The sequence below is a fragment of the Sparus aurata genome, chromosome 2, assembly GCF_900880675.1.
Source record: "Sparus aurata chromosome 2, fSpaAur1.1, whole genome shotgun sequence".
Taxonomy (NCBI): Eukaryota; Metazoa; Chordata; class Actinopteri; order Spariformes; family Sparidae; genus Sparus; species Sparus aurata.
The window spans coordinates 34,200,685-34,226,635 of NC_044188.1; the positions used below are offsets into that span (position 1 = coordinate 34,200,685).

The 25,951-nt window shown below is 39.4% G+C and overlaps 1 protein-coding gene across 2 annotated transcripts; it reads left to right on the forward strand.

The window, feature by feature from the left end:
- Positions 1-539: 539 nt before the first annotated feature.
- On the forward strand, positions 540-24,913 carry akap1b (A kinase (PRKA) anchor protein 1b). 2 transcript variants are annotated; one of them, XM_030393228.1, is made up of 11 exons: positions 540-720; positions 7,067-8,658; positions 11,259-11,383; positions 12,042-12,168; positions 12,327-12,454; positions 14,151-14,328; positions 18,083-18,233; positions 19,596-19,663; positions 19,917-19,990; positions 20,074-20,139; positions 20,567-24,913. In XM_030393228.1, the coding sequence occupies exons 2-11, from the start codon at positions 7,092-7,094 to the stop codon at positions 20,627-20,629; spliced, it is 2,547 nt and encodes an 848-aa protein (XP_030249088.1). In that variant the 5' UTR covers positions 540-720; positions 7,067-7,091; the 3' UTR covers positions 20,630-24,913. The 2 variants fall into 2 exon arrangements, with proteins under 2 accessions (XP_030249088.1, XP_030249097.1); XM_030393237.1 differs by lacking the exon at positions 540-720 and adding an exon at positions 1,768-2,299.
- The last annotated feature ends 1,038 nt before the right edge of the window (positions 24,914-25,951 follow it).

The window sequence follows — 25,951 nt, forward strand, 5'->3', positions numbered from 1 at the left end:
CCATCATCCCAGTACCGAAGAAATCAACCACCATCAGCCACAAGGACTACCGCCCAGTTGCAGTCACACCCATCATCACCAAGTGCCTGGAACGGCTGGTTCTAAACCACATCAGGATCTGCCTCCCTCCCTCCTTCGGTGGTCGGTAAATCTTAAAAGTGCCTCTTTGCTCGTAATTTGATTTTACACAAAGGTTTAACTCATATTCAGTCACAAATAAAGCCTCGCTTACTTTTTAGTGAGAGTTTCACTTTAATTCAACTCTTGGCTTCATGTTTCTCTGACTGAATTTCAAACCTGTCCTTTGGACCTAATCAATTTAATTAAGGCCATGTGGATTTCTATTTCGTTCTCACAATCATCTCTTTCAATGTTTATTCTCTCTCTGGTTGCTTCCTGCTGCTTCTTTCTTATCTATATTCATCTTCCCCCCACTTCCAACAGGGGGCCCAACACGTAAGCCTCTCATCTGTTTAACATACAAGGGTGCATGTCTGAAACAGGTGCATTTACTGCATTCTCAGTTGCCGCGAGACTACGGGCGGCTTGGACGTCTGGTTATCGCGAGAATTGACCAGCTGTTTAGTCTGTGTTTTTTTAGGCTGGTGCTAGTCGGTCAACACGTGGGGAAGAGAGGCTGACTTTCCACAGGGACACATTATATAAACCCACATTGTAGTATTGCTTTCATCGTGGCGGCGCCGAGGACCATAAAATACTGTAAGTAAACTAAAAACTCAGGAGAGAGGGGAGCGCATTTTGCCTCCAAGGGGAAAGACAGTGCAAGCCGCTAGCCATCTACATCATAATCACACAGCGTGACTTAGTTCAAATCAAGGCACAAGGGCGCAGTACGCTCACGATGTACAAAAACCCATTCATTGACATTTCCACGCGCCTCTGCTAACTGTCTACAGTTGACTGTGTCACCATCTACATGTAGTAATCTCGTGTCATTGGACAACTAGCCTACTCATCTTTCTCTAACTTAACTAGCGTCTTTCCCCGTTGTGTAACTTAGATTACCCTAATTCCTCCTCTCATGTGGTCCATGCACTTTCTAACAACGGGCTCATGTGTCTTGAACTGAGAGAAATGCTTGTAGATTTTCAGCATTAAGAATGCAGTTGGCTATCATTTTCGCCAGGCCGGCTAGCAAGCTAACGTGAAGGTCCGGGGCCCATGAGAGGCACTCGTTGGCTTAAAATGTCCTTTAACCCTGCGTCAGTCTTGCACAAGCCCTCTTGGTGCACTTGGTTGCGTTTAAGGCTGTCTAATAAACTGCCTTTATGTTGTGGCCTAACGCGCAGCTTACTCGGTGAAATGAAACTCTGATGTGGCCTTATACACGAGGCTTTAATGATGTAACCATCCCACCTTCATGGTCTTTAGGTAAAAGAAATGAAGGGGAGCTAAGATGTGATTAGCTGCCTCGCCATTGTAGTTACTGTTTAAGTTGTCGATGTTTTAGCATTGTAACCAATGTGCTGGACAAGCCTGCTAAGTCGACTTCATACTGGGTGTCCTGCACTGCGGCCTCCTAACCGGCCATGCTTACTTCCAGCAGTAAGCGATAGGTCACAGCCACCTATGGTACCGGATTTCATTACAGACACTATTACGCCAACCTTCCTGACATCTGTCAGTTCACACGTGCCATTATACTACTGGCAAGACGTTTTGCATTTTTAGTTCAGAACAAGAGTTCTGAGGATGTTTCTGATAGATTCGGCATTCAAAACAGGCACCTAGTGGGACAAAATAACTAAGTTTCAGTTTCTACAACTTGTTCTCGTTGCTTGCTAGCTAACTGAGCTACCGCCCACTAATTTTGTGTTTTTATTTTAACGAATGGTTGTACGGTGTTGGCTAGGGCGTACAGTTTTACAACAGTGAATTTGGGGGAAAACGATTTTAGTCTTGTCGATAAGCATAGCGAACCTTTAGCTAAGTAGCTAACAGAAAGAATGCATAGTGTTGTGTACTTGCTAGCTAACTAACGTTATGATTCGAGTAGTCAGTCCTAAGTCTGTGCTTTGGTGGAATGGTCTAATTTGATTTTCAAGCCGGGACTGAGCTACTCAGGGCACGTCACAACGCCAATGGGACTATTTATTATGGGCTACACTTAGTCACGTTGCATGTGTTATTAGCACGTAGCTAGCTGAAGAGTCCGACATTAGCTAATGTTAAGTCGTCGCTAAAACTTGGCATTATGACCCTCATGGTAACGTTAACGTCAGACCCGGCAAGTCGAGTTGCAACCTCTCATCGTGTCATGGATTTGGAAACGGAAATGGTAAGATTTTCGTTGGGCTTTGAACTACATCGAAGGATTAGCCTGACGTTGTTGTAGCTAATACCAACGCTAGTTTACGCTTGAGTAGTAGCACTGAATCATCGGTGCCTTCCGTCCTTGCTATATTTTGCACTAAACTGCGGGCAAAATTAGACAGCGCTGTGCGTTATTGTCAGACATAGATTTTGTAAGTCTCGGCGGAAATATTACGATAGTTATGCCGGGACGAGGGCTGCTCTGTATCCATTGTGAAAGCTGCTAAGGTTGTCTGTTCTTTGCACGTTGCACGGGTTGTAACATGTAAATACAGCCTGGCCACTCCCCTATCTGAACACCAAGGTCACAGTCTGAATCTTGACTGCAAGGTAAAAAAAGAGAAAAGAAATGCACACCAGTCTGACCTATAACGAGGGCTCTAGATGTGTTTCACTGCTTGTAACTTCTGTTGTAACCTTGTCCAAGGTGATTGTGGTGTGGGCCACCATTTCTAGACACATGGCTTATCTGTTTTAGTTTAGGTGCCCACATGGAAAGCTTTCGTTTTTGATTGAATTAGATAGTTGGCAACTTAGATATTGCAGGTGAAAGCTTAAATCACAAGAGTTCCACAGCACCAAGCGAAACCTCACTTAATTATAGTTGATGGTCAGACTCGAATTTCGATTCTTCATGTAACGCAAATAAGTTGAAAGATAAGCCCAGCTGTACTCTACATGAAAGCAAGTTTAGAATAAAAAAGCCTTGTTTTGGTAACAAGTGTTCATGGCAAAGGTAATTGCATCCAGTAGTTTAGTTAGCCTTAGTTCAACCATAAATCCAACAATGTGCAAAGGTGGCAATAATGTTGTTAAACATGCTGTGATCAGCTTTGAGTTTAGCAGTGTATGCGGCATCTGCACACTCTATGCAGTGCTTATCAAATGTAGGATCAAGATCCTTACACTGTAGAGCCTTTTTCTCACCACATATGTTTTCAGGAACAGCTGTAATATTGGAAAGTTTGCGACCCGACTGCCATGATTAAAATGTACAGGGAAGGAAAAGGAGGGACTCCGATGCAACATACATACTCGCATGCACTTGCATGTATGTGCGTTGTGGACTGCCTTTATACTCAGGCAACATAGAGGCTTGGATTAAAGCAAATGCTGGGGGATTATGATACCATCCCTCCACTCTATCTTTACATGGTAAATGGTTGTAATGTTCAATACTGACCTTTTTTTAAATGAATTATTGTGCAGCCTCAGGTAGGAGCAGCAGCAGCTAAACCATTAATATGATATTAAACAGCATATAATGGAAATTTTAATTATCATAGAATGTGATAAATTTGGCATGCCCTTCTTTTCTACATTGCTGGTGATATTGGGATTGACCTGTGGCTATTCAGTGAGTTTTCAGAATTCCCCTTGTTGATGCCTTCAAGGATGCGCTGACATCAACCGATGACCTTTGTAATAAAACAAATCCATGTTATTCTTGTCACTCAGCCTATGCTTCATTTGATTTAGCTCATGTCCCATGTCCCGTACACATGGAAATTTCTTCATCACAGCAGCTAAAGGACAGTAGTATTGTAATAAAAAATAATAGTAAAAGAATAAACAATACACTAAAAAAGTAAGAAATAGAAATAGACTCATACTCATTACTTTCAGTATTTGCATGTACCACAAAGAGATACTTTGAAGCTTTGACAGAAGAAGGTAATGTAAATTGTGATTGAAGACCTAAAGCTGGAATACATTATGTATTCCAGCTTTGTTATTATATTAATAATATTATTAATGTTTATTTGTTATCTAACAACCGCTAATTTTCATGCCTCTACTCTGTGACTAGTTTTTACTAGTTGAAAAAACAGTTGGGGGTGCACAGGTGGTCGAGTGGTAAGAGCTCACCATAAACGCAGCCGACCCCGGTTCAATTCCAGCCGGAGGTCCTCTGCTGCATGTCACATCCCCCTCTCTCTCCCATGTTTCCTCTCTGTCTACTGCTAATAAAGGTGTCAATGCCAGAAAAAAATCTTTAAAAGAAAAGACAGTTGTAAATCATTGTTTTGTTGGTACTTGTCTTGATGTATTACTAAAGAGATTCCAAGTCCTAACAATCGATATCATAAGCACAAATGACGGAATCTTCACTCCAAAAAAAATGTAATTTTATATTTTTGGTAAAACCTTTCTGACGTGCTGTTGTTGCTGGGTCGAACAATGACGATTGCCCATTCAGTTGCTAACATTTGGCCAGTAATTTCAGTCAGCCTGTTGCCTGTTGGGCAGTGCTTGGAAAAAAGTAAAAACAAACATTTAATTTCAGTTAATGTATACACATTGCTCTAAGAGCAATTGTGGTACATGTGCTGTCCTCCCTTTGACCATGCTTGGCTCTGCCTGTGTCTACCCTCATGTGAATGTGAATAGAGCGCCCATTCACATCACTACATGAAATGGTGGTCAATCTTTAAAAAAAAAAAAAAAAAACTCAAGTGGAAACATAAAAGTATAATGATTTTGTCACTGAGAATAATCATTGGTTGAGAATGATGACTGCTACATACAGTTTCCCATTGTTTATTTCATAGCTCCCCAACAAAGTCAGATAAGTCAGGAGAGTTTCTAAAATGACATAATTATTGTTATTATTAACACTCACACTTGAAAGCCATATAAAATGTGTTGGGTTTTTTGTGATCAAATGTTGGCATTGGCAAGTAAGGAAAACACTGGGGATGAGCAATACCAAACTCTCAATTAATTATGACATCAGTAGTTTTTGTTACAATTTTATAATGATACAGACAATGATGACTTCATGTTAATGTGATTTGTGACTTTTGCCTTGTAATTAGAGTAATTGGATGTAATTTGTCTACAAAATAAAACAGGGATTTTGAACCTGGCTTTATCCAATGTTCAGATTTCTGTTCTGGAAATGTACAGAAGTTATTGCATAGTTAGATAATTAATCTTTTTTGCATATTTAAACATAGCATTTCAGAAAAGTTATTGATGTAATCACCTAGAGAAGATTCATGGTGATTTGTGAAACATTACCCTGTTCATCTATAATAGATGTTGTGAGGAGTTTAGGGAAGATGGAAAGACATAGGAAATACATTGCTTCACCCATTCCATTGCTGGAGATTTGGATGATTGGGTGATTAGGCGTCTTGTTGTTTTTTCCAGCCTCCTAGCTGTCAGGGTGTGTTAAATGTCTGAAGTTAATTATGTTGCTGCTGTTTCTTGTCACTAAAAATGCATCTTGCAGTCATTTTATTGACTGCTGAAAAGTAGCACCACACAAGCAATTATTACGCGTATATTATCTGTCTCTATATAGTTTATTTATTTAAATGAGTCAATGCCGATTGAGTAGTATTTAAGCATTAAATAATGTGTGAGTGAGTGTGTGTGAGAATGAGTGAGTGAGAATGAGTGAGTGAGAATGAGTGAGTGAGAATGAGTGAGTGAGAATGAGTGAGTGAGAATGAGTGAGTGAGTGAAGGAGCAAGGCAGGTTGTGATTGAGTCATACCCAGCCCATGTGATGCATTCCTCCTAGTGCAGGCAGACATGGCCAGGTCTGTTAAGGAAAGGCATGTGCACATGGCCTTTTTTTAACATGGACTCAGAGTCACCTCCTCTTGGAAGGCTCATCAGGAATTGTGTTTCCACAGGGCTATTCTACTGTCTTTGATTTTGGCTAATTTCCAAAAGTAAAAGCTTAACATTTTGTTACTGAAAGACCTTCATGCCAGTCTTTGTTCAGTGTTCTATTTGTGTTACATTCTTTTAGGTCTTTTTTTTTCTTTTCATTTATTTATTCAGCTTTTTTTTGGGGGTTTTTTTTTTTTGATTGTGTATGGTCTTATATGTTATCATTTAGTCACAGCAGAAATCTGTGGTCGTATGTTGCTCTCCTCATGAGTATTTGTTTTGCTGTCTCAAAATAGAAAATAAAGAAAAGGCCCACCCAGCTGTAATTGCCTTAAAGGTCCAATTTGTGAGAAAAGTAGATTTTGAAGTCTCACTTACAACTCGTCAAATGACTTGAACCTTAAGTGTTATCAGTTACAGCTGCCAATAGCAACAGTTACTATCAAGACTCAGAGGAAGGATGTAACAACTCTGAAAAGTTATCATGGAGCAATTATTTTATCTTGTTTGCCCAAAGTAAGCAGTAGAATTCATGTTCAAAAGTTATCCAGCAGAAACGTGTGCATGGCCACAAATGATGAGATTATTATGTTTTCTCATGTAGAGCTGAAGTCAATCTGAACATGGTCTTAGACTGATTCGTAGAAAGTTACTAGCTGTCTTGAATTGATATGTCCCTCATTCTCCCATTACATGTGTTACTTGGAGAGACAAGTCACACCTTTTTGTATATTTCATATTAGTGATGTCCCAAACCAATTGAGTATCAGGATTAGAGTCTAATCTTGGAGTTTAGTTTTGGATTGGGTATCAACTATATAAGACTCAATCTCCTCTCTCATCCTATGTTTTGCCACATATACAGCGTGGTCTATTGTTGTGTGCAAAATAAATAACACATTTGAGAAGTGCATTTGTATGTGTTTTTATCAGAGACAACTGTCGAGAGATGAAAGGAGAGAGAAGAGAAATTACATGAAGGTTCCCAGTTGGACCTGACCCGGGGAATCCTTGCCAATTTTCCCAAAGTGTGTATATATAAATTGTATTTACTATGAAATGTCCTTCAGCTAATACAAATCTGGTTTGTCTTTTGTAACTTTCAGGTGTAGCTGTTAGCGTCCTGAGGAAATGCCTCTGAGGTTTCGCTCTGTTGTCCCCTACACACTGCCTGGAGTCCTGGCCCTTATTGGCTGGTGGTGGTACATTTCGCGGAAGAAAGAGCGGCTCATTAGCCATGATAGCCAAGAGGGGGCTCCAACCACTATGGGCCTTAGAACATCTCCAGCAGATGGGAGCAATGGTTTGCTTGAGAAAGGCACTGTATCCCCCACAAATGACACAGAATGCCCCACCCACATACCTTCAAAGGGCAGTAATCGGCAAAAAGAACATGAAAATATTTCCCAGGTCCATATCCAGGACACTGAAGCAGCACCATCACTGAAACAAAGCTCTGAAGAAGCTGCCCCTCATCTTGCGAGACTAAAACCAGACAAAGTTCCTGAACCCTCAGTCTCTAGCCGACCGTTACCTAGCAAAGAAGACAGCCTGCAGGTGTCACTGGAGGACAATAAAGACAGAGCAAAAAGCTCATCTCCTACCTTGGAGCTGGTGGAACACCAAGTTAACGATCCAGCCACAGTAGAAGAGGCCATCTTGCCCTGCCACTCTACCAAAGTCACAAGCTCCTCCCCCACAACAGCACACCTTTCTGATGCAAAGAGACCTGAGCCAGAGGGAGAAGTTTCAAAGCACCACAGCTCTGTTAATACGGAAGATGAGATGGTTTGTGCAGTCACTCCAGGCAAAGTGCAGAGAGCAATCGCATCAGAAGTCGATTCCTTAGAGACACCCCCTTCAGCGCAAGATTTACACCAACACATTCTAACCAGCACACCCACCTTCCACGCCCAAGCCTCCACAGCCCTGACCTCGGTCCAAGATTCCACCACCACATCAATGACCTCACTGGACATACAGGTACAAAGTGGCGGTGAGGAGCAGGACCTGGAGCTTCTAGCATCTGGAATCATAAATGAGGTCATCTCGGCAGCCACCCAGGAAGTCCTTGGGGTCACCAGCTGCCATGTCACAGACAACAGCCAGCCCAGCTGCAGTAGCAGCACACCGCTGGGTGGTGGCAGACTATGCTCCAATCAGGAACCAATCATAGCATCACAGCAGCATCACCATCCACTGACCACCCTCCCTCAGATAGGCTGTGAGTCTAGAGCGGTAGTAGAGAAAGAAGAGCAAGGGATGCCTAATGGATGCTCCCTGTTCAGTCACAGGGATCACCAGGAAAACAGTGCACAGAGAGGCCATTGGCCAACACCATCACACCAAGCAGCACAAAGTGCCCCATCGCTAATAATGCAGCTGAAAGTTGATGAAGCAGCTGTGGTAGCTGAGGACTCAGCGTGCAGTACATGCCACTCTGAGGATGGCATCAGCAGTGAGGACCTCCAGAACAGCATGTTTGACAACCAAATGAATGTTATCCAGGTTACAGACTTGTCAGCAAGAGAGGCCACACAGTCTCAGTCACTGGTTGAGACAGCGACAGAAGCAATGGTTTTGGCTGAAACTGAAGAAATCTCAGTGGATGCTGTGTGTGACATAAAGAGGCTCAATGGACTGAGCCTGAGGAATGGAGCTCATGGGACATGTGAAGTGGAAACGGACCAGTCTGGAGGTGAGACATCAATCTGTTTAATCTCATTTTAAGTCTAAGTAATTGTGTGATTAAGAAGTGTGCTCAGTGTAGTCAGACGCTTGATTATTTTTTTGTTGGCCAGTATTGATATTTGAGAGTAGGGATGTCCCCGATCCGAGTCCTTTTAATATTTAGTAAATGCTGACACTGAGTCCCGATCTGATACTGAGCCTTACTCATATTTCCCTGGATAATACAGCTGCATTATGAAAAAAAGTACCTGCATCCAAGCTGTGAAAGTATATGCTTTCATATGGCTCTTTCTTATTCTCAGCGCAGCCAACGCTTGGTACCTCCATATCATCCATTGCTTCATTTCATATTCCTTACGTTGTCACGTAAGTGACGTGGACACGTTTGCTTGTCTATTTCCCACACGTTCAGCATCTCTTCGATTGCCTGTTTTACATGCTCTCAGCAGAGCATGTAAAACAGGCAGACACATGAAACCAGTGCACATACCGGCACGTTGTAAAATGTTCAAAATGTCTGATCCCCGATGAGTGAAAAAATACCCATATCGGCCTCGATCCCGATCCTGCAGATCGGATCGGGACATCCCTATTTGAGAGTTAAAAAATCTGGTTATATAGTGGTTCATGATGTTTTTTTTTTTTAAACAACAACACATAACATTTAAACTTTTACAAATACTCAAGTCTAAAAGGCATGACACCAGGTGTCGTTATTCCAGAATAATTTTATTGGTTAGCTCAGATTAAACTTTGATGTTTGCATTTATTTCCTGTTCAAGATCCAGGGGGTTGGACTCCAGATTAGGAAATCACTCTTGATCATTTTGAACCAAATTACAAGTTTTGAAATACTGGCACAAGAGATTTATACTATGAAGTAGGATTTGTGGTTAGGGAAGTAACTGCAAGTTTAACCTTGGGTTTTAAATGGCCACAACTGTGGTTCAGTTCCTTCTGGGGTATATTGCCATAGTAAGTTATGCTATCCAAAGCAGGTCATTTTCAAGAGAACAGATCAAAACATGTAAAAGCACTTCCTTGGGACCAAGAAGATCTCTGCAAAATGACATCATCATTCACAGACGATCCTGTGGAGCTTGGTGTACAGATCGTGATATTTGTACTCCTGTGTTGAAAGGTCCCCCTGTCTTCATTTCATTTTTACCAGTTGGCTGTAAGCAATGTCAAGCATTATTACTGTGCTTTTTTATACTGATATTATTTTACGACAGATAAGGAACCTTGTACTTGTTATAGAAGATGGAAGTACTGCTTTGAATATTTTCCTATTTTATTAAATGGGATGCACAAATATAATTATAGTCAGATCTAGTCTACTCCATTTTTGTCAGCTGTCTTCCCTGCATTTGGTCACTGTAACTGTGTTGCCGTTAGCCTGGTATATGTGTTATAACTTACTGTATTTGTCCAATAGTTTGCTCTTGATTTATAAAATATTCTGCTCAGCTGTCATTAGACAGCTCCTGTTAGACAGCTCTTTTTTATGTGAATGCGCTCGTGTCTACATGTGGGGAAACCCGGTTTCGCTTTTTGAGTTAACAACCACCTTTGTGTGACTGTTAAGTGTGATTTGTATTGGCTAAGCCAGATAACAGACACATATCCAAGGGAAACTGAACTTACTTCGGAGAAGTGGCTTTGGTGCTCAGTTTGCAAAGTCAGCTGAACTACTTTTGGGTCAGGTGCTGTTAAAAGCCCCTCTTTGACCTAATTCTTAATTTATTCCTGTTTCACTATATCTTAATAGTCCAATAGGTTTTTATGGTGGTTACCATATGTCTTGTGTAAGGAACTTTGTGGTTCTTTTCTTGAAAGGTGCTACATCAATATGTTCAAAGTTATGTACAGACTTGGCATCGATGAGTAGAACATTAAAACAACATGGTCAATGTTGGAAATGTTCATCATGCCAAAGTGTGTTTCAGTGTTGAGTTTGTGTTAACAGAAAATTTAGAAAAGCAGTAGCGCAGATCAGAAGACATCAAGACTTCTTACCAAAATCTGAGGAAATATTTGGGTTTTCTTTCCTGACTGTAATAGCAGTAATGCAACTGAGGGTCACATACTCTTTTTCGTTTGGGTTTTTTTGTTTGTTTTTTCCATCAGTTAGCTTAGTTGTCATGTCATCAAAATATGGAAACTACAGTCACTAAAAAACAGATGGTCCTATATGGATTAGTTCCTAGTAAAGTGTTTAAAAGTCAGTGAGGGGCCTGAGAAAGCTCCAGGACATTCTCATCCAAGATCAGAGATTATCTTTGAGAGCAGTTAGTTTACAAGCTTTTTGAAAGAAGTGAGGCAGTGACAAGAATTATTATGTTAACAGCATTTAACTCCAAGTGTCGATGATTTGGAAAACTCAGTTTGCCATAGTCTACATGATTGGAGACCTTGTATTTTGTGATGTACAATACAAGGTAGATGCTGTTCATTCCAGTGTCATGCTAATATCTCACACAACTAAAATTGTGAATTCTGGCACAGAGTTAGTGATGGCTGCACATGAACAAATTGCTGTACATCTCTATTGCTGGTTAAGGTGATGATGATTTTCTGTGTGTTTACCCCTACCTGTCCATCCAGGCTCTGATGTGAACAGTATGGACTCCGTGGACAGCGGCTGCACTATGGGTGCTGGGGAAAGCCAGAGCAACCAAGCTGCCTCCTCGAGCTCTGAGCTCATCATCTGGGAAATTGAGGTGCCAAAGGTGAGTCAGGGTGACTGACACAAGAAATTAAACCATAAATCATTTCAGCTTTAAATGTAACAGAAAAGCTTCCTATGTATGAGTGACAGTGGAATGTTTTAATGTCCTGTGTTTAGAAGTAACATGATGGATTTCTACACTTTCACAAAATGCTAATTTAAAAGCTACTGTAAACATTGTCATCAATTAAGCTAACCAGCTGTCCGTTTTGCAGTTGGCAATCCCCTCCCCTCTCTCTATGTCACCATATGAACATGCAGCAGTAATCATCAGACATGGCCTACATGTTCATGAGCAGACAGGACTTTCTCTTTGACTGCATGAGCAGGGGAAGGACAGACATCGGTTACTGACCGAACACTTTATAACAGTGATTACTGTTGCAGTTTGGAGCCATTGAGCAGCCTCCGGTTAGCAACTACTTTCATAACAATTATATCACTTACAGCAGCTTGACCAAGGTCACGTTTGAGGTAAATGGCTATTGATTGCATTAAAAGGGGCTCTATGGGGAAAGTTGTAGAGTGCAAATTGTAGTCCAAATTGTGGGTAATATCAATTTAGATCCAAAAATTGGTCTCAGTCTTCAGGTAGGAATGGTAGGAATTTACTTTACTTTTGATCTGTTATTGTCTCTTCTGCCTGTCTTTCTTAACAGCATCTTGTAGGGCGATTAATTGGGAAGCAAGGGAGATACGTGAGTTTTCTGAAGCAGAACTCTGGCGCGAAGATCTACATCTCCACCCTGCCTTATACACAGGAGTTTCAGATCTGTCACATAGAGGGTGAGTCGTAGGACCAGGTGCCCATATTCATTCTTTTGAAGGGGTTGGGGGGTAGGGAAGGGTTCTTACTAGATGATACAAATCTGAGCATTTCAAAGAAACTATTGAGCTCTTTGGACCACACCTAAAACATTGACTTGTGTCTGATCTTTCTTCAGGTACACAGCAGCAGGTTGACAAAGCCCTGTCGTTGATTGGGAAGAAGTTTAAAGATCTGGACCTTACCAACCTATATGCACCTCCACCGCCCCCACTCACATTACCATCACTACCCATGACTTCTTGGGTAAGGACAGGCTCTCTAGCTACTCTTTGCCACTGTTTATGTTGAGACTTTTAGCTGCTACAATGTAGCTAGCAATGCCGGCATTTTAATGCTTTTCAGCGTATGTCAACCCAAAAGCAAAAGCTGGGCTTCATGGCTAGGAGATTATAATTCTATACAAATCAGATTGTGCCTTCTGTAGCAGTGCTACCTTCCTTAACAATACCTACAACTGTGTCAGGACAAGATTATTAAATGACACAACAGTGACAAAATATATGATGAAAGCCCCTTCATCCTATACCCTTGTTTTTCTTCATTATTTGACTTACTTCCCCACCAGACAAACTCTGAAATGCTGTTAAACCAAAGAAATTGCAGATAGGTTTATATTTATTTTAGGCAGGACTGCCACAATAATTTCATCTAGATCCATACGTGTAAGGCTAACAGTAACGCTTCCACATCATGTGCTACAACCTTTGAAAGGTATTGTAATTCCTATGTTTGTTTTTTTGACGAGTGCATTATGTTATAGGATATCATTGAATTTCTCTGTGGCAAAAGTTGAGCAGCTATTTTATGTTTGGTTATCTCTGGGGAAAAAAACCAAACAGAAACAAAAGAAACTGTGCATATGGCACTGCACTAGTATAATTGAAATTTATGCAGCTTTTTTAAATTATTTTATTATGCTTTTGAGTTGCCTGTCTGGCTGTACATCTTTATGTATGTCCATCCCATTTTTGTAAATGTAATTTCTTCAGAACGCATTCAGGGAATTTCTTCAAATCTGACACATTGGTCCAATTTGACCAATTTGAACTGGTTAGTTTTCGGTGCTCAGGCACCATAACTTGGAAGCAGAAGGGGAGACCATAACCAGATTTGACATTTGGTCTGATACGAAATAGGTGACACTAACCTTGACTGCTCACCTTGAAACCATGTTTTTTAGAATTTGTAGATTCTCTATGTTCTAAAAGAATCAGCTTTATTTGCCAAACATGTGAACACATACAAGAGATTGACTGCATTTTGTTTCTCTCAGTGAACTTGCACACTTGTAACGTACAGCAGTAGCCGACCGCAAGCTCGTTATTTTTGCTGATGATTTTCATTCCACCATGTAATGAAGCTTTCTATCAAAAACATTTTTACAGAGTGGCAAAGAGGACTAAGTGAAGATAACGAGAACTTCCATTTTAATAAGACCTACACAAATTATTTTATTTATTTTTTTTAAGTATTTTTTTGGCCTTTTAGGCTTTATTGATGGGACAGTTGAAGACTTTGACAGGAAACAGGGTGAGAGAGGGGGAGTGACACACAGCAAAAGGACCCAGACCGGGAGTCGAACCCGGGTCCGCTGCAGCAAGGACAGAGCCTCTGTACATGAGACGCCTCCTCTACCAACTGAGCTAAATGGCGCCCTGACCTACACAATTTATAAAAAATCAGATTTCTCTTTAATACATATTGGGTGTGTGTGTATGTAGATATATTTTTTTTTTAAAGATTTTTTTCTGGCATAGACACCTTAGATAGATAGATAGAGTCTCGACATAAATGCATATAAACTGCAACTGATGCATGGAGATATGTGACCATGACGTGTGTTTTAGATGACGTGTGCTTTAAATGTAGGGTAGTCAGTATGATGGAAGCCATTTACTGTATAAGATAACACTTTTTCTTCTGTAATTTTTCCCCTCAGCTTCTGCTTCCCAGTGGAGTAACGGTTGAAGTGATAGTGGTAAACATTGTGTCAGCTGGTCACGTTTTTGTCCAGCAGCACACCCATCCCACCTACCATGCTCTGAGAAGCCTTGACCAGCAGATGTTCCTCTGCTACTCCCAGCCGGGCACTCCTGCTTTGCCCTCACCTGCTGAAGGTAAATTTGGTCACACTGTGGGTTTAAAGTCAATGTATACCATCAAAATATCTGCAGTTTTAGACATTGTTTGCCCAGTAAATCTTTGACCCTATAGGCAGCCAGAACAGCATCTTAAACAACCATAAAAAATCCCCTAGTTGCATTAATGGACATATGACAACTGGTTGGGGAGCGGAATTTAAAAATTACATTGGCAGATATTTAATTTTTAAATATGAGAAAATGAGTTAATCACAAACCACAGTTTAGAATGTGCTGGAATAATGTTGTTGGCAATGTTATAAAAGATGCTGCACATCTCCAACCAAATGCAATAATGCCATAATAGCTGAAAAATTAAAGTGATAACAATATTATGATAATAGTGTGGCCATAAAAATGGCAAAACTAAAATCTGTAAAAAATGCAACAGTGATATCTGTTGCAACTCAAAAGAGTGATCGCACTATTACAATCTTCTCTTGCTTTCATCTGCTACATATCATACTCCTCACTGATGTCCTCCTTTTACAATGGTTTTACGCACGCTAATATGACAACATTCACCTTGATGTCTTTAAAGTGAAACTCTCACCAAAATTCAACCAAGGCTTTATTTGTGATTGAATATCTGTCAAACCTTCATGTAAAAGCATAATTACGACGAAAGAGGCACTTTTAAGATTTGCTAAAGTTTCGTTTTCAGGCAAGCTAATTTTCAATGGAGTGTGGGGGCACTTGTACACTAGCATCAAAATGGCTATTTTTAAAACACTAAGAAGGCTCGACACAACATGAAACTTTGCTTGCAGTATCACCAGGGTCTCTACACATGAACGCGAGCATTGAGAACATTGTTTGTGTACACAGAGTTTACTAAAAAGAAGGTTTTTGAACAACTCATGTTAGTAGCTGTATCTCTGGCGCGCTGCCGTCATGACAGAAAAAAAGTGTCGATGCCCGAGTGCGACCAAACAGGAAGGCTTGAGGAGCGGTCCACCATTACTCTGCCTGTTAGGTCGCACTCGGGGATCAACACTTTTTGGCCAGCGTTTCACTTTAAACCATGTCTGTGTAGCTTTCACTGTATTCTTACAGCTCATTGTCTCACTGGAAAATAAATCTTCTACCAAGTCGTAGTTATCTTGCACATTGAATCAGGTTGTCTTCCAGGATTTACATATAACATTGCTGGGTTTGGTGTCTGCAAAACAGTGTCTGGTCTGATGAGGCCAAAAATAAGCTTTTTGGCGGTTTAATGAGCTTTCTTCAACAGTGGCTTTCTCTTTGCCCACTCTCCCAAAAAGCTTTGACTGGTTGTATGCAGAGTCTCTTACCTATGACTGCTCTGTGGGAGCTGTTTTTGGTAGCCCTTCCTCACCACTCTCTTTCTTGCAATGTCCTTCAGTTTGTGAGGACGACCTGCTCTAGGGAGATTTTCACATGTGCCATTTACCTTAGTTATTTCTTAATGATGGATTTAACTCATGCTCAGTCACTTGGAAATGTTTTTGTATCCATCCCCTGAATTAAACCTTTCACGGAGTTGCCTCGTCCCATATGACGAAGCAGCTATTACAAATGCGGTCACGTTGCACATCACTAAAGATATGTGTCCATATATATAGTGGAAAAGCTGGGGTTTATCCACATGCTGAAACTTTGGACCCCCGGTATGTGCTACCAAGCCACAAGTAATTTGCTGAAGTTGCCTTGCCTCACCTTTACAAATGTACACATGAAAAGATCGCTAGAGAGCTGGAGGGGGTGTCATTTTACTCCACTGTCGTTTTATAACAGACCTATGGTCCAGCCAAACCATGCAGTCCTACATGAGTTTGACGGTGGGGAAATTATTATTTTTTTTTTTGTAATTTATGTTTACAAAAGCGTTTCATCAAAAAAGGTTAGGGACACATTATTTGTCAAGAGGAGGCACTTTTATTTATTATTTCAAGTGAGTTTGAAGGTGAACGGTTTATAATGGCAGGACCATTTTGTTTACAATAAAAGCATTCAAATAAAAGCAAAGCTTCGAGTAATGTCTTTTGTCATTTGTAGTTTTGTTTTTAAGAGGGGGAAAAAACAATTAAAACTGTAACTTGAGTTTGATGTGAAAAAAACGGAGATTAATTTTTTAGGCCATGTCGCCCATCCCTATATTGAGTGGGTTTTTTTATGTAATTTTTTTATGTTCCTTTAATTTCAATTTGCTTTGGACAAACAAATTGTGGACTGTGTAAACGGGATGTTTTTCTCTGTTCTTGGTAAGAGTGCTCTCAACCATTCTTACAATTTCTCTTACCAGTGTTTTCTTATTTTTACTCTTCTTTGGTGAGTCCCAGAAATCAGTGGGTACTAAGAAAAAAAGAGAATCGTGGATACAGCAAAATATAAGGGAATTTGTACCTATATCGCTTCTTGCATTAGGCCCATTCTTTTCAATTACATTGAAAGCCATAGGCCAATTTTAAAATCAACCTAATAAATGTTGGAAAAGGTTAACACAGGCCTTTACACAGTAACCTATTCACATGCAGATATTTTTCTTGATATAAACAGATTTTTTTCTTGTTTCTGCCCATATTTATTTACCATGCTCGTAATTTCAGTACGCCTACCATATTTACATTTTACATTTTTTTAATTTTCAGGGCATTTATCAGACACTTTTGTCCAAACCGAATTACTGTAAGTGTATGCCGCCCTCCCTAATCTGTTTGATATTTATGAGTGTAAAACCATTTAAAAGTAGAAATATCAGGAGGCAGCCATTGGAGAATGAAGCACAATAGGTATTCATTAGGGTAGAAAAATGTGAGACCACTAGTGAAAATACTCCTTTTTTCATTAGTTTTGGATTTAATAAAAAAAAAGTTAAATATTGTTTATTCATTTTAGAATATCTTATCTGTTATTCTAAAATACCGGCCCAGCAATTTAAAGTGTTTTTAGTGTCTTTCCGCTATTATCCATTTTAGGCAGGGATCATTGACAGTCTGCTCAGACTGACAAAAGAAATCCCACACAATGCTTAATGGGGACAAGAAGGAAACATTACGAACAGTCTTCCAGTATATTGTGGTGTAGTGTGTGTATGTGTGTGTGTGTGTGTGTGTATATATATATGTGTGTGTGTGTGTATATATATATATATGTGTGTGTGTGTGTGTGTGTGTGTGTGTATGTATGTATGTATATATGTGTATATACGTACATACATATACTGAAAAAGCTAAGGAAGGCAAAAGCATCAAAAGTGGGAATGAGCTGCTGATGGCATTGGCCAGTGTTGCTTCAGCACAACACCCTCCAGGATGGCACCACCAACATGAAACAGACCATCCAACAAGCAGTCAGTAGTGGCACTCTCAACTCAAAAGATACAAAAAAAGACTCCTTTAACATAAACGGAACAAACTGTAGACTGAACAGAAGGTGACTATATATGCACATGAGTCATAGAAACTAATGTGCTGCCAAACAATACAAAATCAACTAGTATGCAGTTTGACCTTATGCATGTTGTACATACACATAGCTTATTGATTCAGACTACACTAAATGAAGACAAAATGAATAGACTATAGAGAAAACAACGGTGTGATTGAGTGCAGGAGGCAACACCCACTGTTGCCACCATGACTTGTAAATAATAATGTATGTTTTAATGCTAATGTAATTTTGAAAATGTCTACTTTGTCTACTGGTCACCATCTGCTGTACTGCTATTTTTGGTTTGAATAGTTCTTCTATCCTTGTCTGTGTCCAGTTGGTGTGATCTGTGCAGCTCCAGCAGTGGAAGGAGCTTGGTGGAGAGCTCAGGTCATCACCTTCTATAAAGAAACCAGTGAAGTGGAGATTAGATACGTTGATTATGGGGGCTATGACAGAGTTAAGATCGACTCACTGCGGCAAATAAGGTGAGTGTCAGACGTCGCACATAAAAGGGTGTAGTCCAAAAGAGCACCATATAGAATACATTAGGTCAGGTGGTTCCCTGAGTGTGGTTTCCCTCCTATCCTGATCAACAGCTTTAGAGCATGTGCTGTAGGAAAGCATGTCAAATTCTGCCACCTGGGACAGTTTCCTTGAACTGGATCCGGGAGTAGTCCTGGACTGAAGATGGTTGAAAATACATATGCCTGCTGAATTTTGTTTGAGTGTTGAGCCAAGTGCAATCCCTATAACCATCTATACTCTATGCATATGATCATAGAAATGAATTTCTGAATTTGACTGAGAGGGTTGTTTTCCACTAAAACCAATGTGAGGAGGTTTTGTTCCCTGATTTAAAAAAAAAAAACATTTTTATCTGACTTAATTGTTATTGCGTTATTGTACTGGCAGTCGTTCAGAGACTAAGAGCCCATTAAAAACTAGACAGCATCATCTTTTCCCTGGTGCTGCCCCCTGATCCAGTAAAGAGTGGGGACATGCTGGAGATATGCTGTTAGACGACTGTCTTCCTGTTCCCTCTGGTAGCTGGCTGTAGAGATGGAAGGCTATAGACATGCCCTCCCCCTTACTGTCACTTTCTCAAGCTCCTGCTTCTCTTTTGAATTCTGAACTGTACCGTCCTTCAAGAGGCAGTGAATGAGAAAGAGAATCAGCATTGCACCTTGTCAGACTTGGATTTTAGTGCAATTAAGTTTATTTCCAGAAATTCAATAAAGAGCAGTGACATACTGACAGTTTACTGAAGCACTTGAATGCATACATGTAAAATGTATAAACTGGTTTGTAACTTTCATTTTGGAGTAAATTTATACATTACACATTTACAAACATGGGCAAAGGGTTTAAATTCTAAGTCTAAACAAATGTGTTCTGTTATCTTACCCCATGTATCCATAACATACCTTAACTGTTCTCTGAGGAAGAATCAATTTCTTTCTTCAGTGACACCCTAACCTTTTCTCTCCTACCACAGTAAGGTTAAATGTTACAATTCTGATTCTAAGCTTTACCATGACCTTATCTTACTGACTAAAACACAAAACTGTTGAAAAGGCATTGTTCAGAGAGAGATGTGGCTGGTGGTTGTGATATGTTATGACAAAGCTGGTAAAGGCAGACCCTGTAGGGGTCATAACAGTAACTACTGTTCTGATGGTTCAAGAACATGCTGAAAAAAGGGTTGGCATAAAAAGTATGACTTTCAATTTGTAAAAGCTTTTTAAGTTTGTAATTATGGATTACCATATGTGTAATTGTCATACTGTGTGTGTGTATAAGTGTATCCACAAATTTTCTTTAACAGATTGCTCATTTTTATTTTCCAGGTCTGATTTTGTAACACTACCGTTTCAAGGTGCTGAAGTATTGCTTGATAACATCGCCCCACTTCCAGGTACGACATTGTGTTGACACATAATTTTAAAACCTGGAGCTAAGCAGCCAATACCATTTTGACAATGGCCGTACTAGTTGTTCACTTTGTTGTCCACTTTCAGAATGCATACAAATTTAATTCCAGTTCTTTCAGTGGAACTTCATTTTAAATGGGCTTGTTTTATTTTTCCTATAAAAATTGTGCAGATATTGTATGGAATTATTGTCCATATTAGATTTTTCTTATATGTATGTAAAATGTCCTTAATCAGGAGAGGATCGTTTTTCACCGGAGGCCACATCAGCATTGGAGGAAATGACCAGAGGAGTGGCATTGCTTGCACAGGTAAATCCATCTTCCTAGCCGAACATTCCAGAGTGTCTAAGTCCACTTGAACTAACTGGGCATTTGTCTTTCTCTCTGTAAAGGTCTCAAACTATGATAACAACACAGGCCTCCCACTTGTCCACTTGTGGAACATGGTTGGAGATGAGGTACAGTGCTTGGATACACCTGGTTTGCAAATTACCTTCATAGTTCAACAATCCTTACTGCATGTGGCACATACTTGCAGCCTTAGGGTTGCTTTACAGATCTGACCAAGGAGGACAATTGCACATGATGATTCCACCCACTGTTTTAACTTTATTATTTTTGTAAGAAAATAAGTTGACGTGAATCATCTGCGGGAAATGTTGGATTTTACTTACGTTGGTAAAAAAAAAAAAAGAAAACGCAATTGGGCAAAAAGCGTAGTTGAAACTCACAGCAGTAGATGGGTGAGTAAGACATGATTCTGTAGCTGGAAAGGCCTGAATTTGCCATGTTAGTTGTTGAGTACATCAATATAAGCATCATAACAAAAAAAAATATTGCCTCATTATTTGTTGAATCGTCTGAATCTTTCTCTTCCTCTTTTAGATAATATCAGTGAACCGCACTGTGGCAGAGAGGGGCCTGGGTGTTTGGGTGGATGGATTTTGAACTTCTTTCATGCTCTGACCTCATCTCCCCATTTTGTTGTGATCAGCAAGGAAACCGGTCCTCCTGGGGTCCTAGCCCAAACAGACACACCATCGGATCAAAAGAGATTGTTTTTCCTTTCTTTTTTTTTTTTTGTTGCGCTCCCTGATTCCTTTGAAAATAAATTAAAAATTGTTTGCAGGCATAATCTACAAGAACACAGCACTGCTTCAAAAATAAGACAACTATCTTCTCTGGTTCTTGTACACACAATGAACTTAAAGGAGGAAAGGAAGAGGTACTTGTAAAAACATTTTTAAAAAAAAAATCTATATTGTAACTGAATAAAGGTTCAACCAATATTTTCCCTCCTTCATCCTACCATAACTTTTGCTGTGGGCCTTTTCTCACTGACTGGATCATCATGCCGTGTGAAAGGACACACCTCCATCAGTCTTTGTAGACACTTGGAGGCACATAGTTTTGAGTTTCATTGACACCAACTGGCTATAGTTGTCTCTAGGTCTATACATTTCAAGTTGGTTTTAGGGGATGCTTGACTGGATATAATGTGGGAGACAATTCCTATAGAGAGAGATGGGTGATGGCACAACAAGGAGGAGAGGTCAGAGGATGGCCCCTTATGGAGCACAGAACACCCAGTTGGTCTGCCCCAGCCCTGTGGCCTAAACAGACACCAAGAGCTGCTGCTGCTGCAACTCCTGAATAGGAAAGAGGAGGGATCGGGTTGCCTTGGCGCAACTTTTTCCACCAAGTAGCACTGTTACAGAGGTGCCAGGACTTCCATCCTACCAGAATATATCCAGTTGAAAAGCTTTTCAAATTGAAACTCCAAGTTGGGCAAGATTTTCTTTCACTTTTTTTGACAGCAAGGCAACATGGCTGATGATACAGTTTGTAATCGTCATATACATACATGCATTCTGTTTTAAAAGACTGACATAAATGTAAAGATTCATGCTGAATTTTTTTTCATGGCACTTCCAAATCCCAAAGTTTAGAGTCCCTGAAGTCCTGAAAGATTATTATTTTTGTAAATTGCACAAAAGATTCTGCTTTTAACATTTAGAAGTAATACAAATTCTGGACTTTGGGAACTTAATATGAAATGCATTTTAACGGCATAACTGTCAGTTTGTCTAAATCTATTAAAATACTTGGTAACATTGACATCTGAAAGGAAACAAAGTTGCTAGAGTTCTAGGTTAACTGATTTACCATTACACTGTTTCTGTAACTGAATTATGCGAGCAGAGTCTCACTATTATGGTGGAGAGCTCAACTCTTAATGCAATGAGGGAACCACTAAAAACTCAGACTTCCATGGGGAAAAGAACACTACACGAGATTAAGTTTGCAGTGCTGCTTTTTAGTGTGTATTAACTGTCTAAGATCCAGTTAACTACATCAGTTTGTGTTATTGATGTGCATTGTCAACTGCCAGGAACACCTCTGTTGTACGCTCTTCACTGTGTGGACATTTGTGCTAAACTGAGTGTTGGAAGTGTCTGTGGTCTGTCTCCTATCAGCCTGTGTCTGAACATGCATTGTGATGCTGCACAGAATATGGCCTTTTTCTTCACATGTGAGTTAACTTTGGTTGTTAATGATTTGACACAAGCCTGGACTTCTTCAAAGGCCTAGTAACAACTCAAGTGCAAACCTGAGAAATGTCAATCATATTCTAATTTTAAGGGCCTGTATCATGAAAGTTTTACATAGTCAGGCTCTCTTTTGAATCACAGGCTTCACTGAGCTAAAGAGGGGATCCTGGATAACTGGTTTAGGAAAACTTGTTATCAACTGGCTCCGTTTACTTTGGGTTTCTAGTCTGGCTATTAGCATGTTCATTAGAAAGAGGTAGAGTTTAATTACAAGGTCTGTCTCTTTCTGGTGAACATGCCAATAACCAGACTTGAAACTCAGAGTGGAGTCCTTAATATGGTGTGAGATGAAATGTTTATTCCTTAAAAGAAATTGCTAATTATGGAATCCGCCAAAAAGTATATTCTTTAAGGGAAAACATATGTGATATATGTGCAACTTGAACAGAATATGAAACAGTAGAAAATAATATTACAAGTAAGGCTAAGGACATAAAGAGTAGACATTGTGATGTGTTAGGAATTTTACCTGACATATAGTATAGAGTATTTTCTCCCCATTCTAAAAAAAATCCTAGATCTGTGATATACATAAAGTTTTGTTATGTATTGCTGCTTAAGCAAAGAGGAAAAGAAAAAACTTGACCTTTTTTTGGGGGGGGGGGGGGTCAAATTTTGTCAATTTTCATCACAAAGTTGCCTCACGTTTGGGTGTAAAAGCATCAAAGCTGTCAGGAATTTAAGGATCTTTGTGCAATCAAAATGCCGATAGAATGATCATTCAGTGTATGGGCTATTTATTGTGAAAAATTATCACTTACTTGGTAGAAGCTCTGTCTTCAACCCAGAGTGGAAACCTCGACAACCTAGAACAATAAAATAATTCTACTGATCTATAAACACATTAGTTGTTATCATGGTATTCTCCCATGGTTTAAATTGAGTGAGTTTGTGATGTGGGAAAACTTAAATTGGGCCAAAAGGAAGGCAGCCTACCCTCTAATTTCAGTTTATGGTACACTGCATTAATGTTTTTCCTTAATTCCAAAATAAGAGCGTAATGTCACTCAAGAAAATCCAATCCAAGTATAGCAAATAAAACTGAGTGCTGGATGACAGTTGACAAGATAATTTTAGCTGGCTGCCTGGCATCAGGTCATCCTTAATGGTGTTTCATGAACAAGTAACAGAAGAACAGAATTTATTAATTTGACAAGCTCAGACTCCCATAACCCCATGGTTTAGGAACATGGAAATAAAGCACAGGTGATATCAGTTCTCAGTGAAGTTTACAGATATGTAAAGACAACACAGATGGAGGACCTTTAGGGAAAGCTCAGCCTGACAGTGAACCAGACAAAGATGATGCTCACATGGAGGGCTAAATTTCAAATTGAAATTCAAATTGAAAGTCAGCCTGATTTAATGAAGTAAATCTGTTTTATTTGACAATGTTGCTTTTATGAAACACCCCTCTGGATTAGTTAAACCACATCTGAAGAAAAGGATCCTGCTGAGCAGGAAGAATCACTGTCCTACAACATACTAAATTCTTTTTTGAATGTGTCTTGTCACTGTAGTATAGATTTATTTTTTCAGACGTTGAGTCATGTTTGTCCAACGTCATGAAGTCAGACCTATTAGACCTATGTGTTTGCAATTCTTATATGGCAGTGTAAGATCCAGCCTGAAGGGGCTGAATGAACTGTGTAAGGGTTTGATTTCCATTATGACTGTGCTTCTGAATAACATTAACTTGATGCATTTCTGAGGTCTTCTTTTCTCTCCTTTTTTATTGAGTCTCTTTTCAGTGGAAATGAAATCACTGTTACTCTAGCAATAAGGCAGCTTTATTTTGACAAATTGAAGGAAATAATGGGAAATGGATGGGCTCTAGGTGTTCCATTTTGACAAAGGAAAGTTAACTGCATACTGGTTGTCAATAGGTTAACACTTTTAATGCTCCTTAATAATACAGAACTTTAATAATGTATCTCAGGAATGGGTAATTTGGTGTTTGATTAGTGATTAATAATGCTGGGGGGTAGCTGGTGGAGGAAAAAGGTCATGATTGTGCTTGGGGAAAAAAAATACTGATATTTAAGAAATTAGGCATTTTGTATTACATGACATGTATGAGTTCTTGAAGGTGTCCACTTGTTGGTGCTGGAATTGGAGCAGTAGCCATATTGTCTGTTGTTGGCTTGTGTGCATCCTTCCTCTGTTTTAAATCAACATCTTTTTTAAAATCCAGATTAAAAATGCCATGCAAGTATATGTTCCCCCTCTTTAAGACAACAACCCAGAGATCCTTGCAACACCTGTTTGATCAAACTAGAGTTTTGTTCATTTCTCTGTAAATAAGATATTTGACTGTACTTTTCTATTACACTGGAGAGAGATATAAAGGGAACATGATTATTGTTATTATTTCTTTTGTTTCTGTTTGGTTTGTTCTGGTTCATCCTGCCTCCCCTCTTCCAGCCACTAAACGTTCTCAAGCTATGGGACTGATTTTTAAATGTTTTAAATCATCATTTGATTATTTAAATGGGTGTTAAGCTCTTGTGCCCAAAAGCTTATAACATGTACAGGTCAGTTTTTGCTAGGCTCATCTGAAAAGTGTGATTTGTTGATTGTACAGATCTATTAGGGGGAAAAATAAAAGTTATTGAAAGTGTTTATAGTACTTTCTTTTTCCAAGTCTTCGTTCATGTAGACTTTATGGAAAGTCTTTGTCAATTTGCTTTGTTCATCTATAGACATTTGAACATCAATGATAATTAGCAGATTATAACATTAACACTGGGAGCTGACGGCTTCTGATTCTTTGTACAGACAGAATAGACATCTGAAACATGTTGCATCATTAAAGGAACAATTCACCCGAAAATTCTGTCATTATCCAAATTGATATGGAAAGACAATATTTACAACCTCTGTCTGCAGTCAAGCTCTTGAATCCAATTGAGACAGGATGTGCAATACATTCTTTAGTGTAGCAGCCTCAATGAACAATTTAATCTTTATTACCACTCCTACAATGTGCATCAGAATAATTTACAGTAGTAGCTTTCAAAGTCACAAATTCTGTGAATTCTCTGTGCAAGGTGACATTTACATATCCATCATTGAAATAGTTCTTCCAGCATGGTTACCGTATTAAATTAATAACTCTTAACCATTTTAAAAAGATGCTCTTGGCTTTTAGCCTTTACTTAAATGGAAAAGTCTATAGAGTGTGATAAGAAATGGGGGAGGGAGAGAAGAGATGACATGCAGTGAAGGGGCCATGGGCTGAAATCTCATGCCACTGCAGAGGACCCAAATCTTTCATTTTAAAAATGTAGACTCTCCACTTGTTTTCCCTTTCTTTCAACCAAAATGTTATTCTGTGTAGTATTATTGTAGTTTCTATCACGTCAACAAGTTATATGGTCCTGCCTAAAATAATGAGTGTCACAGATTTTTAAACATATTTTGACGATAGATTTTCCATAGAAACACTATTTTAATTTCCTTTAAATGTTTTTAATTCATAAGATTCACAAAAATGAGAAATTTTTAAAAGATGAAATTTAAATCAGAGGGCCAAACTTTAAAAATGCATAACCTTCAACGAATCTGATGGAAGTTTTTACATGATTTCTTTCATGAAAAATACATGACATGAACTGGGAGGTCCTAAGTAATCGGTATGAAATCACACATATTTTAA

Bases quoted from the DNA above. Each gene is read 5' to 3' on its own strand.
- akap1b (XM_030393228.1), top strand. From the start codon at position 7,092: ATGCCTCTGAGGTTTCGCTCTGTTGTCCCCTACACACTGCCTGGAGTC. The intron at 19,664-19,916 runs GTACGACATTGT...GTCCTTAATCAG, and splicing joins TAACATCGCCCCACTTCCAG to GAGAGGATCGTTTTTCACCG. The intron at 20,140-20,566 runs GTACAGTGCTTG...TTCCTCTTTTAG, and splicing joins GGAACATGGTTGGAGATGAG to ATAATATCAGTGAACCGCAC.